Below are 14642 nucleotides of genomic sequence, written 5' to 3'. Positions count from 1 at the left end.
TTATTTTAAAAATGAGTAATTTGAGAAATTTAGTATATATAGTATTGAAAAAAATTATAGGAATAAAAATATTATAAAAATAAGAAGAAATTTATATATATGTTAAAAATATTGTGTAGAATAAATATTAAAATATAAAAAAAATATATAGTAAAATTTTATTTCATTAAAAAAATTAATGTATTATTTATAATTATGTTAAAATTTTAATAATTTAAAAGATTTAGTAATATATGGTGTTATAGAATCGCAGGTGCTGCGCAAAAGCTACAAACCTCCATAGAATCGCAGCAGCCTTCCCAGTAATTGTACATTATATAGATTGTTGGATCCATCCAAATGCTTCATTTCTTTTCTTGAAAGCCAAGGGTTTTTGCTTCTCTCTTTTATTCTCAAGGTTTGGGTTTTTAGGTCTGAAGATCAATGAGTTTTAACAAAATTTGATTAGTTTTTTGATTGACTTCTATTTTGGTGATGAATCTATAAGAATTTAACTTCGAAATATTTCTACTTTTTCCTATAAATTCTTATGAAATCCTTATTTGGCTTCTCTAGTATGTTTTACAATAGTTTTCTGTTGATAGTTAACTTAATTGTGTTTGCTTGAATTTTCAGAATTAGTTTTCAGTTTTAACTGATGCACTGAATCTATTTAATTTATCCAGCTCTTGGTGAATCTAACTACTAGTCTTAATGTGTGTTCCTAACTTTCTGAATTGCAGTTCATAAAAATGATTATGAATTTAGGGGTGAACGTCCTAACTCTTAGTTTATGAATTTAAGATGCTAATCATAGTGGTCAACTCTGTTTTTTAATCTCATGGCGAGCTATATTTTGGAATGTAATTGAAAAGAATAAAGCATGGATTGAGTGAATTGCTTCATTTCAATTTGGTTTATATTTTTAAGGAGTTTAGTTATTTCAGTATTTCGAGTTTGGTTCACCTATAGGACTGAATGCTCTTCCCTGGGCTCATTTTGCAGCGATGGATTCTCCCTCCAAGTCTTTCAATATGAAAAAGCACCTCAAAGAAGAGTAATCTCTCTCTCTCTTTTCTGCTCTGTTTTCTACTTTTCATGACCTTATGATCAATATTCTTCATTTTATCTCATTTCTATGGTCAGATTTGTGAGTAATTTGGGTGGATCTTCTATGATTGAAATTGCTGCACTTTCCGCTGCTGTCCCTGTACTTGATTTTACCCTTGTCCCTCTTTAATTAATACTTGATTTAATGCCTCATTTGCTTATTCTCTGCTTTTGCTCAACTTTGCCATTTCAGCTTCTCTTTGTTTTGCGGCACTCCATCTGCTTCAGTTACAAAACTGGTAACCCATTTTAGATACTTCTTTCAATTTTTGTTTTGTTGGGTTTAATTGCTATATTCTTCAATTAGTGCATGGAAATTCTTATTTTTACGAGTTATAGTATTTCGTGCTTCACTGATTGAACTATACTAATTTTTTCTTACATTCAAGTTTCTTTTTCTTTTCTTTTTTTTTTTTTGAGAAGAAATTGATATTCTATTCCTTTTCTGTTAAGATTTCAAGTTGAGGGCGGAATGTAGATACTGTCAATATTAATGTTCATGCTAAATTTCTGTTTCTGCAGGTTCTGCTTTTGTAAGGACATCAGCAAAGAAAGATGGGGATGCTCTTTCTGCTTCAAAGAGTTTGGGGAATTATTTGGCTACCGTAACTGTGGATTTTATGTTCATTGTTCTGCCCATACTTTTGTTTTTAACTGTAAGGGCTCAAGAAAGACCAAACCTTTTCATCAAAGTGAATGCTGTTGGAAAAAAAAAAGAAAATCTGAGTCTGGATGTGGTTGTGTGTAGCTGATTATTTAAAGAATCAGTGTGAAAATTAGTTAAGCAGCTTGTTCAAGTCATATGAGGAACTAGATTTACCAAGTTAACCATTGGTTGTTGCTGTAGAACCATTGTAAATCAGTTAGGTAAGGTTAATAAGTAATGCTAGCATTATTTCCTCATTTTTGGGCTGATGAATAATAATACAGAAGTTGTCTAGCTCTCTTTTTCCAAATCTCCTTTTAACATGTTAACATGTATAATTATCTAGGACTTTGCTGCTTAACTGATTTTCCTCCTATTTCTTAATTGACCAGTTACTATTACCTATATGACCCATAATTTCTATACTTGCACCATAATTTTTCCCCTAACAACAAAGTAATAGTTGTTCGAGGAATGCTTATTTTTCTCCTCTTCTTTGGTTAGGGATGTGCTATTCCTGATTAAACTTGTGGACCTTTTAGTTTTTCACATTACAATTTACAATCATTCTGTGGGTTAGTCAAGTCATTCTTATGCATTATAGTTGTTTAATTTAAACTGGGGCTTTAGCATTATATTCTGCTTTTAAATGACAAGTCCATTAGTGATTGCAGGTTCTAGCTGAATGGATATTTATATTGCCAATCTTTTTGATGGTGCTCACTTTCTCCATTACGGCTAAAAGGTAGAACTTGCAAGTCATAAATGTTCCTCATTATTGTTATTATAATATTCTCTAGAAGTGCTATTCTCAGTGCCACTTTTATGGTTATTTAGAATAGAAGAATATTTCAAGAGCAGCTGAATATTAGGTAATATGCTGACACAGTTTTTTTTTTTTTTTTTTTTGCATTTTATGCAGGGTTGTAATATCTACCACTTGTTCTGAAGGGTCGCTTTCTCTTAGAGCAATCATTTCCTCGTACAGGGTTGTTGTGGTACTCAGTTTCATCTGCTTACTTTGTAGATTGTTTCCTTATGTTGGGTGAGCAATGTTTTTTGCTATACTCTTCCTTTTGAGTCTTATGATGTTCATTCTGGCAGATGGTTGTAACTTGCCTTTGTATCTTAGCTGTTGATTTTAGAATATATCCAAGAAGATATGCAAAGACTGAGACCTATGGTTATAGTTTGGTGAGAATCTTCATGTTGCTTCTCTTACATTTCAGTGCATTATCTTAATTATAACTGTTGACTTATTTAACTAATCCTAGCTGATTCTAGAGATTTGATTTGATCTGATTAGGATCCTTAATTATCTCTGTAATTATTATTTGATTATTTACTTCCTGTTTAGATATGATTCCCTGTGTATAAATAGTCATGTAGACCAATTGTAAAGATTAAGAGTGAAATATAAAAATACTCAAAATTTTCCCAAAATTCTTCATGGTATCAGAGCCTCCCCATCCGATGTTGGGTCTACCAGTAGAACTTTGGGCGTGAGGGGGTGTGTTGAATCCTACATCGGTTGTGGAAAGGGGTATTGTGCCCCTTATATGGGCTATAGGCAATTCTCCCCTTTGAGCTAACTTTTGGGGTGAGTTAGGCCTAGCCCAAATTTAACATGGTATCAGAGCTTTTTCCTGATTTTTTGGGTCCAAATTCAAATTTTCATTTTTAGGGTTTCAAAACCCTAGATCTGCCAATTTTGGTACTAACCCATCTAGGAGCCTCTTTTTCTCTCACCGCCGGCACCAGGAGAACCGCCGGACTGCTGCCGGCCGATCGACCAGCTCCGACATCGGAAAAGCCTGCGCGTGAGGCTCACGCGCCACCCCTTCCCGGCGCGTGATCCATCGTCTGTCACTGTTTCGCCGCTCAGATCACTCCGGCGACGATTCCAACCATCTTTTCGGCTCTCCACTGCTGTTACCCGGTCTTTTGGTGAATCAATTGGGCTTTCTTGTGTGTACAACCTTGGTGAATCAATTGGGCTTTACTATGGCAGAAGGGTTGAATAACGAATATAATCCAATTCGGGTCCAAGTGTTGGGAAGAAATCCTTTTCCTTATTTAGAAGAGGCCCATGCCCATGTTCAACAAGAGGAAAGTCGTCGACATGCTATGCTCCATACTGCACCAGTTGAAAAGGCTGGGTTGACTACCAGTTTGAGCACACCACAGCCTCCTACTTCTGAGAAAGATCTCTTACACTGTGACTATTGTGGGAAACCAAGGCATACCAAAGAGACTTGTTGGAAGTTATATGGTCGTCCCACTAGAGGTCGTGGAGGAAAACGAGGTACCACTAGAAATCAAGCTAAGTTAGCAGAAACTGTGGAGGAGCCCTTTAAGGAGACAATAACGACTGAGTTCTTTTCCCCTAATGAACTTCAGAGTCTCAAGCGCCTCTTGTCTCATATTGACACCTCTTCATCCTCTGGTGCTACATCTAACTTTGTAAAGTCAGGTAATGCTTCCTCTTTTAATAATGTTCCATGGATTATCGATTCTGGTGCGAATAGACATATGACAGGCTCTTATAAAGGCTTTCTCAATTATTCTCCTTCTCTAACCAAAGATAGTGTCAGAATTGCTGATGGCTCTTTTTCTCCCATATCCGGAACAGGTTCTGTTATTTGCACATCCAACATTAAATTATCATCTGTCCTTCATGTTCCCCACTTTCCTGTCAACCTTTTATCTGTCAGTGCTATCACCAATGCTCTTAACTGTAAAATTGAATTCTTTCCTGATCATTGTGTTATTCAGGATCTTCGCACAGGGAAGATGATTGGCAATGGTAGGCTGCATGATGGCTTATACATGTTGGAGGGTGATCCGGCTTCTTCGATATCTCAAGTCTGTTTTGGAGAAAATAAGGATGTCAATCAAGAAATAATACAGTGGCACCGGCGGTTAGGGCATCCATCATTTTTTGTTTTAGAAAAACTTTATCCTGATTTGTTTGCTAAAACCCAGTTTGGCTCTTTATGTTGTGATGCTTGTGAGTATGCTAAACACACTAGAACATCCTATCCTTTGAGTCATAATAAAAGTCAAATTCCTTTTGCAACTATTCATTCTGATGTTTGGGGGCCTACTCAAACGGTCTCCTTATCTGGTAATCGATGGTTTGTCACCTTTATTGATTGTTGCACTCGAATGACTTGGGTCTATTTGATTAAAGCTAAAAGTGATGTATTTTCTTGTTTCCAATCCTTTTATAAGATGGTTTGTACTCAATTTGATACTAAGGTGAAAATTTTGAGAACTGACAATGGAAGAGAATACATGGATAGTAGCTTTTCTGCTTATTTGGAGAGTAATGGGATAATACACCAGACTAGTTGTCCTTATACTAGTGCCCAAAATGGCGTTGCTGAGAGGAAAAATAGACATCTATTTGAGGTAGCTCGATCTCTTATGTTCACCATGAATCTACCCAAAACATATTGGGGAGATGCAATTCTTACATCTGCTTATCTTATCAATAGAATGCCTCTCAAGACCCTTAACTTTATGAGTCCTTTGACGACTCTACAAGGGAAGAATTCATACGTTGTTCCACCAAAAGTATTTGGGTGTGTTTGCTTTGTCCATACTAGGACGGCAGGAAAACTGGATCCTAAGGCCCTTAAACTGGATCTCTTATGTTCACCATGAATCTACCCAAAACATATTGGGGAGATGCAATTCTTACATCTGCTTATCTTATCAATAGAATGCTTCTCAAGACCCTTAACTTTATGAGTCCTTTGACGACTCTACAAGGGAAGAATTCATACGTTGTTCCACCAAAAGTATTTGGGTGTGTTTGCTTTGTCCATACTAGGACGGCAGGAAAACTGGATCCTAAGGCCCTTAAATGTGTGTTTGTTGGGTATTCTCCAACGCAGAAGGGATACAAGTGTTATCATCCTCCCTCTAGGAAATACTTCGTTAGTATGGATGTTACCTTCCGAGAAACTGAGCCCTACTTCAGTACCACCCACTCACCTCTTCAGGGGGAGAATAATGAGCAAGAAGAGGTGATCCCGAATTCTGTGATTCTGAATGATATGGTTCAACTAGAAAGTTTGAGTTCTAGTAGACAGGGGGAGATGTCCAATCAGGGAGAGAGAACTGGTCGTTTGGACAAGCCAGATTTGAGAAGGTATTCAAGGAGAGATAAGGCAGAAGAAGCCATTATGCAGTCTACTCAGAGTCAAGAATCTTCTCCTGGTGAGTTACCCACAAATCTTTCTTCTGGTGAGTTACCCACAACTCTTGAATGTTTCAATGACTTAGATAAACCTATTGCACAAAGAAAAGGGGTCAGATCTTGCACTAAACACCCTATTTCTAACTTTGTTTCTTATGAATCTTTATCTCCTTCCTATAGAGCCTTTGCCTTGTCTATTTCCTCTGTGTCTATTCCACAGGATTGGAATGAAGCTCTTGCAGATCCTAATTGGAAGAAAGCAATGATTGAAGAGATGAAAGTATTGGCTAAAAATGAGACTTGGGAGCTTGTCACTCTCCCACCTGAAAAGAAACTCGTTGGCTGTAAATGGGTGTTCACAGTGAAATACAAAGCTGATGGCACAATTGAACGGTTTAAGGCCAGATTGGTTGCTAAAGGATTCACCCAAACCTATGGAGTGGATTACTAAGAGACATTTGCCCCAGTTGCAAAAATGAACTCAATCAAAGTTTTGTTATCTTGCGCAGCCAACTTGGACTGGGACTTGCAACAGTTTGATGTGAAGAATGCTTTCCTCCATGGAGATTTAGAGGAAGAAGTGTTCATGGAAATTCCTCCTGGGTTCGCTGATGAGAAGACACAAGGAAAGGTGTGCAGGTTAAAAAAGGCTTTGTATGGGCTAAAACAATCTCCCAGAGCTTGGTTTGACAGGTTTAGCAGAGCCATGATGTCCTTTGGTTACCAACAAAGCAATGCTGATCACACTCTGTTTATCAAACATCATAAGGGTAAGATCACCCTTTTTATTGTGTATGTTGATGATATAGTGGTGACAGGTAATGACAAAGAGGAAATGGCTCAACTAAAGAGGTTGTTGGCCCAGGAATTTGAAATCAAAGATCTGGGAAAACTGCAATATTTTCTAGGTATCGAGGTGGCTAGATCAGAAAAAGGAATTTTCATCTCCCAAAGAAAGTACATTCTGGATCTTTTGGAAGAAACTGGTATGATGGGGTGTAAACCAGCAGAATCTCCCATTGAAAGTAATCACAAGCTGAAAGCAGGAACTGGTGAGTCCGTGGATATTGGAAGATATCAGAGATTAGTAGGAAGGTTGATTTATCTCTCACACACTCGACCGGATATAGCCTATGCTGTTAGCTTAGTCAGCCAATTCATGCATGACCCTCGCGAGACTCATATGCAAGCTGTACTTCGCATCTTGAGATACCTAAAGTCTGCGCCAGGGAAAGGACTTCTTTACTCCAAACATGGTCATCTCCGAATTGAAACTTTTACAGATGCAGATTAGGCAGGATCTCTCGATGACAGGAGATCCACCTCTGGCTACTGCACAGTTGTGGGGGGGAACCTTGTCACCTGGAGGAGCAAAAAACAAAGTGTTGTTGCTCGGTCAAGTGCGGAAGCAGAATACAGAGCAATGGCCCAAGGAGTATGTGAACTCTTATGGTTACAGAAGTTATTGGAAGAGTTGAGATTGTCCGAGAGAGACAAGATAACTTTGTATTGTGACAATAAAGCTGCTATAAGTATAGCACAAAATCTAGTCCAACATGACCGAACCAAGCACATTGAAATTGATCGGCACTTCATTAAAGAAAAATTAACAGACGGTGTCTTGAGCCTAGTTCATGTGACTTCTACGGGGCAACTTGCGGATGTGTTTATTAAAGGGCTTAACAACAAGATCTACCATAATCTGATTTGCAAGTTGGGCATGTGTGACATCTTTGCACCAACTTGAGGGGGAGTGTTGACTTATTTAACTAATCCTAGCTGATTCTAGAGATTTGATTTGATCTGATTAGGATCCTTAATTATCTCTATAATTATTATTTGATTATTTACTTCCTGTTTAGATATGATTCCCTGTGTATAAATAGTCATGTAGACCAATTGTAAAGATTAAGAGTGAAATATAAAAATACTCAAAATTTTCCCAAAATTCTTCAATAACATTATTTCTTTTTCCTTTCTGGTTATGACTTTTAATTTTTTCGCTTATTAATTAAGGAGATAGTGTTTCCTAGAGTTCATTCAGCATGTGGCTTTGTGCATATGTAGAAATTATGAAAGTGAAATTACCCTTAAGATTTTATGGTTTGTTATTATATTTTTTGACTAAAACACTAATTTATTAAATAATTGAAATAAAAATAGTTGATATAGATTTTCTTTTTTTTGCGAAACATTTGTAAACTTTTTATGCATTTTTCCCAATAAGTGTTATAACTATTATTGCATAGTACAAACAAGAAGATGGAGACTAATAAACAACATTGACAATTATTAATGGTTTTATATTTAGAAAGGACAGTATAAAAGATAAAATTTTCAAGAATAAAAGGATAGTTATTTTCTTAGTAAGCTTTTAAGCTATAACAAATTTGTTTATTAATTTGTTCTTTTAATAATATTTATATTTTAGGCTTTTAGCTTCTTTAAGATAAAAAGAGAATAAAAATAGATGTCATGCAATTCAAATATTCTTTGGCTTTGTGCGCTTGAAATAGATATCATTTCAGTTTGAAGGGTTTGCAATTAGCAATTTAGCATTGGAAAATTACATGAAACCGAGAGAGTAAAGAAGCAAATGGCATAGAGTAGTTTGAGGGGTTGAAAAGGTCAAGACACTGTTTTAGTTGTGATTCTAGGCTCACGAGTTGTAGCATGTAAGATAGTGGTTTTAGTCAAAACATAGCTGCTTTTGTAGTTGTTCTTGGGCTCAAGGCTCATCAAGCTCCAACCTCAATACCTTGCGGAAAGGCTAGCGACATTCACTAGGCACTCACTTTATGAACCTAGGAGTACGCCTTGTTCTAGGTGCAGGCTTTAGGAAGGCGCTGCTTCTTTATTTCCACTTCAGTGGACGCTTCCATTGATAAAAAACCACTGCCTCAAAATTTGGCAATAGATAAAGTGAACTTTAAGACATACTAGGAAAGTTTTTGGAAATGATATCACTAGTAATAACCAGTGCTAAAATCTCAGCAAACCTGTATAATAAGTTTTAAGTATTGCAAACCTACCTTCGTTCTATTTTCAGAACTCATTTTCCTTTTAATCCCTCTCCTCATATGTCGTTTTCAAATATTCTTTTATTACCTTTTTCATCTAAATTGCTTTTTGGACCCATCTATTCCATTTATCTGAAATTGTCCTTTTAAATACCACTAATAACAATGCTATGTGGGTCCTTATTTTACTATTATGATATTACTCTTAGCATGCTATTTAGCTAATTTATTTTATGATTATGCGCCATCTATTTCTAAAGAAAAGAAATAGTATCATGTTATTTAGTTCTCTTGTTTCTAGGTGTTAGGACAAAAACCTAATAGAGAAATAAAAGAAAGGTCGAAAAAAAATAGAGAGAGAAGGTAGAAGAGAAGTAGAGAATAGGTAAAATAAAAAAGAATTAGAGAGAGAGAGATAGATAGATAGATAGAGAGAGAGAGAGAATCATTGTATTCTTGATAATCATTCAATAGGACATGATATTAGAGTTATTGAGATTTATAGCTATTTTCGCTACTCTCAGCTCAACTTCAGCTGAAACAGTTATAACAAACTTCTTTCCAGCCACCCATTCTTGTAGATTCGTCTACATTTAATTCTTATGCTTCTTCCTATTGAATGTAATGATACTGCTCCCTTGAGCACTTGTCCCCAAGAAAGTGAGATATCTAGAAACTTAGCAGCAATAGAACTTCTATCTTTCCAAGTGAAATCTTCATCTAGTAGGTTGACCCATTTAAGACCTTGTTGAACTTGCTAGGTGCCCCTCGAAATGTCTTGGTTTGCGAAACCTTCTGCCATCACAAAGTGTTTGTCATGTATAATAGTAGTTCATTAACTGGGGCAAGGGCATCCCTAGTCTTCTATTTCAATTTAGAGACATGATGGATGAATGGAATGTGAAGATGGCAAGTCTTGTTTACCACAAGCACAGGGGATAAGGACTAGTACGGGTTGGATCATATTAGAAGCTAGCATATCACCAACTAATTTCTCAATTTTAGCCTTCTAATAATAGGGATACTTGCAAGGGCTAAGGCCTAATGTTAATCGGTTGAGCAGTTGGTTGTAATGGGATCGCATGATTATGGCTTCTAAATGGAGGCAGCAATGTCGCTTGTGGAGATCCCTTTGACTCTTTGACCACTAGTGATGAGCGTTGAATCTGTCAATTAAAACTTATTTTCCTTTTTTTGAATCAAAAGAATTTGTAGATAGGACAAATGAGTATTGATCCCACAAAGATCTTAACTTTGTTTAATTTAGATGGCTAGTAGAATAAGAAGAATAGTTTAAAATAAAAAGAGAGAAGAAGAGAATCATTGTTTGGAGAAATTGATTTAAAAATAAAACTGAAAGAAGAAAAATAATGCAATTAAGATGGTGAAACAAATAATTAAATTAAAATTCAGCTGAAGGTAATCAAATTGAGGGATTGGCAGTTAATTATTGATTAGAAAGATAATTCATTTTATTATCTATTGTTTAGTTATAGTGTTTAAATACGCGAATCCCACTAGTTCTTCCTTGTGATTAAATTAATCCGCTACGCGCTTAAATTAATTTCTAGTTAACTAAAAACCCCAACATGCGTGTAGATTTAATTAGGTAACTGCTTTAAGAGAGAAGAACCCAAATTTGATCAATAATAACACGCGAATTATTTAAATCAAATCAATTAATTCCTTAATATAAACGAATATGTTAATTGCTACTTGTTATTAACCCAATTAAATAATTACAGATTTAATTGGGTTAATTAGTAATATGTTGTCTTCCTAAGAGATTCAATAGGCCTCTTGAATTCTTAAAAGGACAACAATGGAGGTGGTGTTCCTCAAAAATAGAAATTAACTGAAAATAGAAATAAGATGAAGAGAAATTAAGAATATATATTCTCACAACTTTGAATAAACCCTAGTTTTGATTAACCTTCAACTGAAAAAAAGTGTTTAGCGTCTAAGGGCCATAATAAAATTGTAAAGTAATAAAGAAAAGAAAAGAAGAAGGCGGTTAAAGGGGGCCGTATATGAGAGAGGAGGAGAAGAGAAAAATATGAGATGCCTAGGTTAATTCTAGTGCAACCTTTATACAGGCTTTTCCCTACTACTCCTATCTTATCCCAATCCTAATCTGATTGTGTTTACTTCAATCTAAAACTAATTTGAACTCTGTACAACTGGAAAAATTGGGATTATAGCTGGCAAATTCGAATTCTGGAGTCTGTCCGTCGTCTTGGGCTACAATTTTGGACAAGGCTGTACCTTCCAGTAAAAAAATCTTCTAATTCAGCCTCTTTTTATTTCTTTTCTTAATTTATACTCAAAAACCTATTCAAAATCAAATTCCAAGTAAAAACCAATTGTTTATATCAAAATCATGGAATTTAATAAGGAAAAAGTGGTGAGTTTTGCAATTCATCGACTAGAAATTTGGAGAAGGAGAAGGTGAGGTGGCCGATGTCTTGAACCACTCTGACGCTCAAGTTAGTAAACTTTATGATATGGGTGAGTAAACAATACGAAGAGTTGAATGCTTAGTAATTGCGTCTCCTGGATATTGATCTCTAGTTGCTTTTATATTGTAAGAAGATGAGATTAATTGTCCATTTTTCATGAATCTGGGGTTACTAGCTAGTGGACAGTGGATCTCGTGTTTGACTGATTGTATGGATTCTCTTGATCGTGTGTCAACAGTCACTAACGGTCGAGAGGATAATGATCAGGTCTGACTATACTATGCGAGTCTCAATTGCCTCTAGTCATCTGAGGGGCTATGACCTAGTATCATTACTGAGTACACGTTGACCAAGTCAAAGGGCCGATGGTTGAGTCATGCCCACAACATTATCAGGAGTGAATGAGGCTTGGTCAATAAGTCTTCACTTGGTAGGCGAGTTCCTGAGGTTCTTAAAAAATGCCATGAAATTCCTACAACAATGATTGAATCTGAACATTCACAGTAGCAGGAGTTGAAGAAGCAGCAACAACAACTCCCCTCTAGCTGCAACTTCCCTAGCACAGAATGATGGAGATGGGAAATCCTCACTACTACTGAATCTACTCATATTTCGGATCCCCAAGAATCAATCACTCATTGGCTTCCTTGGATGCAACAACTTTGATATCAAATTGTTAGGAATAGAACCTAACACAAAGATAGTATAAGGTAGAAAGAGATATAGACATATGGTAGGAGAGAAGTGGTGAATAGGTAGAAAATAATTAGAAAGAAGATAGAGATTATTGTATTCTTTATGATTCTTGAATAGGATACAAGATCAAAGTTACTGAGATTTGTAGCTATTTCAGTAACTGCACACTCCAGTCAACTCAGCTCAACTTCTTTAACAGAAACTGTTTATAAAAAACTTCTTTTCCCGCCACTCTCTTTTCTCCTTCTATATTTAATTCTTATGCTTCTTCTTATAGCATGTAACACAAGATCATCTAAACTAGCATTTTCTCAAATTTCCTAACAACACCAGTAGTGCTATTGTGACTATTAAAAATTGATGATTTCTTTTGAATCTCCAAAGTTTGGTTTTATATTTATCTTTTAACAAGTTCTAAAAAACTTCACTAGTGGTACTGTCTATATATATATATATATTTATTTATTTATGCTTCTCTGTACTTATTAATGTTGTATTGGTTAATATAGATATACTTCTACTATTATTTAATTTCATCTTATTTTCTATGGAGTTTCATCATGTGATTTATACTTGGGGGAGTGTTAACTAATTATTTTTTAGCATTGTTCTTATTCTCCTTAAATTTAGTCCTATTATATCAAAATTTTATGTGGTACTATTTTCCCTCTTCTCAACTTGTGAGTATGAGTTTTATGTGATTACATGTCAGATGGACCTTGGAGTTGGCTCCTTTGTGTTGGCAAACTCACTAGTTTCACGGCAAGCACGGAATGCCTCTTTGGTGTGAGTCTTTCTATACTTTATTGTTCTCTATGCGAGGAGTTGACTTCATCTTTTGAATAAACAAAATGCTGGTTGATCAATTAAAAATATCATTCCAGAAAAGTGATTAATTATAAGGTGGCACGCTGGCACTCTTTTTTTTGCTTATCTATAATTTAAAGAATTAATATTTCTAATTACTGGAAGATGAGAGATAAAAGATCATAAACTACAAAGTTTAATAGTGGAAATGAAGGATAGATTGAGTGAAAATAATTAATTACTAATCATGTAGTGGCTTATGTTGTCGAGTTGCATAGAAGAGCCTTAGGTCTATTGGCATGCTTATTCCATGTTTCGACTAGTTGCTTCCAACTTTTTATTGTAGAGAGAGAAGATTGTATGATCCTACTATAATGCCAAGGTCCTTTTTAATTTATGACTTGCCAATTCCTTTTTGCTGCAAGTTCTCAATTATCAAGATGTCAATGTAACTAATTGATCCCTTTAGTTTGATTACTTGCACACTTTATTTCTCCTTTTCCAAAGCATGTTTTGGTCCTCAAATTTGAAACAAAAGTTTTCAATATTTTGGTCTTTCTACACTAAAATTAGCTCCAAAGACAATGTAGTTTAAGCTAGAAAAAGGTTATTTAACCTATGAATGAATGTAAATGTTCAGTTTATTAAAACGTGATATTGGAAAAGAGAGGGCTTAAGTGTGTATTAGCCAAAGGTAACATATATATATATATATATATATATATTTAACTTTTAAAGCTAGATGACTTGTGGATATTGGAAGTTCAGTGGAAATGTATATTTAAAGAATCAAAATTTGTAGCAATCTTCCAATGAGGGCAACCTTGGTTAAGTGTCTTGGCTTTTCTTAACCCTAATAGTTGATTAGTTGATTTAGTGTGTTTAGTTTGTCTACTTGATGGTTTTGTCAAATTGAATGGCCTTTAACATGTCAAATAAAGGAGCATAAATGAAACAAACTATTTGTGAATTGTTCTAGACTCAACCCGAGTAGAAGTTTGGTTTAGTTTGATTCTTTTTTAAATGAGTTGAACTAGAGTTTAATTTTAGGTTCGTTTAATGAACAAGGCGAGCTCTAGCTAAGCAATACTCAAATTGTTAGTTGTTAAGGCTCATGAACTCGGCTTGTTTACAAGCTCATAAGCTGGCTCATCGAGTAGGCTTGTGATCTGGCTCATTAGTAGGCTTGCGAACTGCCTTTTAAATAGGCTCAATAATAGGCTTGTTTATAATCTCTTTAAATAGGCTTGTAAGTTAGCTCATTTGCAAATGCATTTATATTAATTTTCATATTTTATAAAGTTGTAAATATTTTGGTTATAATTTTTCTAATATACATATCTTGTTTAAATTTATTTCTCATATAATTAAAATTTTAGATTACAAAAACCATATCTTATAAGTATCTTTTATTAAACCTTGTGCATATTAAAGGTGCCACTATGTTAGGAATTAGAGAACTCTTGAGGAGCAACCTACCTCCGGTGCTATTGCTAAAGGCTAATTTTGAAGCAACTATGGATATAAGAACTGCCAATGTTTCTTTGACCATGTGCGAGAGGATAGGATGCTTACTAACTTTCATTTTTCACTACTTTCATAAGTCAAAATTTTCTTTTTCATCCAACACTAAAATATCCTCATTGAGATAAGGATCTAAGTGAAACTTGCATTTAGCTTCTTCAATATCATTTTATGCTGCATGAATTGATCTTCAA

At 35.1% G+C, this 14642-nt stretch overlaps 1 protein-coding gene across 8 annotated transcripts in view; it reads left to right on the top strand.

The window, feature by feature from the left end:
• The first annotated feature begins 245 nt into the window (after window positions 1-245).
• Window positions 246-14642, top strand: part of LOC110605312 (uncharacterized protein At4g17910) — a 32022-nt gene continuing 17625 nt past the window's right edge. For 5 of the 8 annotated variants that reach the window (XR_002486374.2, XR_002486373.2, XM_021743784.2 and 2 more), the window contains exons 1-9: window positions 246-397; window positions 985-1036; window positions 1126-1189; window positions 1283-1328; window positions 1612-1745; window positions 2410-2480; window positions 2658-2733; window positions 2840-2929; window positions 12830-12903. Coding sequence is in view for 6 of the 8 variants with exons in the window: in XM_021743784.2 (XP_021599476.1) it covers window positions 987-1036; window positions 1126-1189; window positions 1283-1328; window positions 1612-1745; window positions 2410-2480; window positions 2658-2733; window positions 2840-2929; window positions 12830-12903 (605 nt within the window). In the remaining 2 variants the exon portion in view is untranslated. Of the gene's footprint in view, window positions 412-984; window positions 1037-1125; window positions 1190-1282; window positions 1329-1611; window positions 1746-2409; window positions 2481-2657; window positions 2734-2839; window positions 2930-12829; window positions 12904-14642 lie in introns of all 8 variants that reach the window. The other 3 variants (XM_021743785.2, XM_021743789.2, XM_043952481.1) reach the window with 3 other exon arrangements.

The sequence above is a fragment of the Manihot esculenta genome, chromosome 17, assembly GCF_001659605.2.
Source record: "Manihot esculenta cultivar AM560-2 chromosome 17, M.esculenta_v8, whole genome shotgun sequence".
Classification (NCBI taxonomy): Eukaryota; Viridiplantae; Streptophyta; class Magnoliopsida; order Malpighiales; family Euphorbiaceae; genus Manihot; species Manihot esculenta.
Note: the sequence above shows the minus strand (reverse complement) of the source record. Positions and strands in the feature narration are given on the sequence as shown.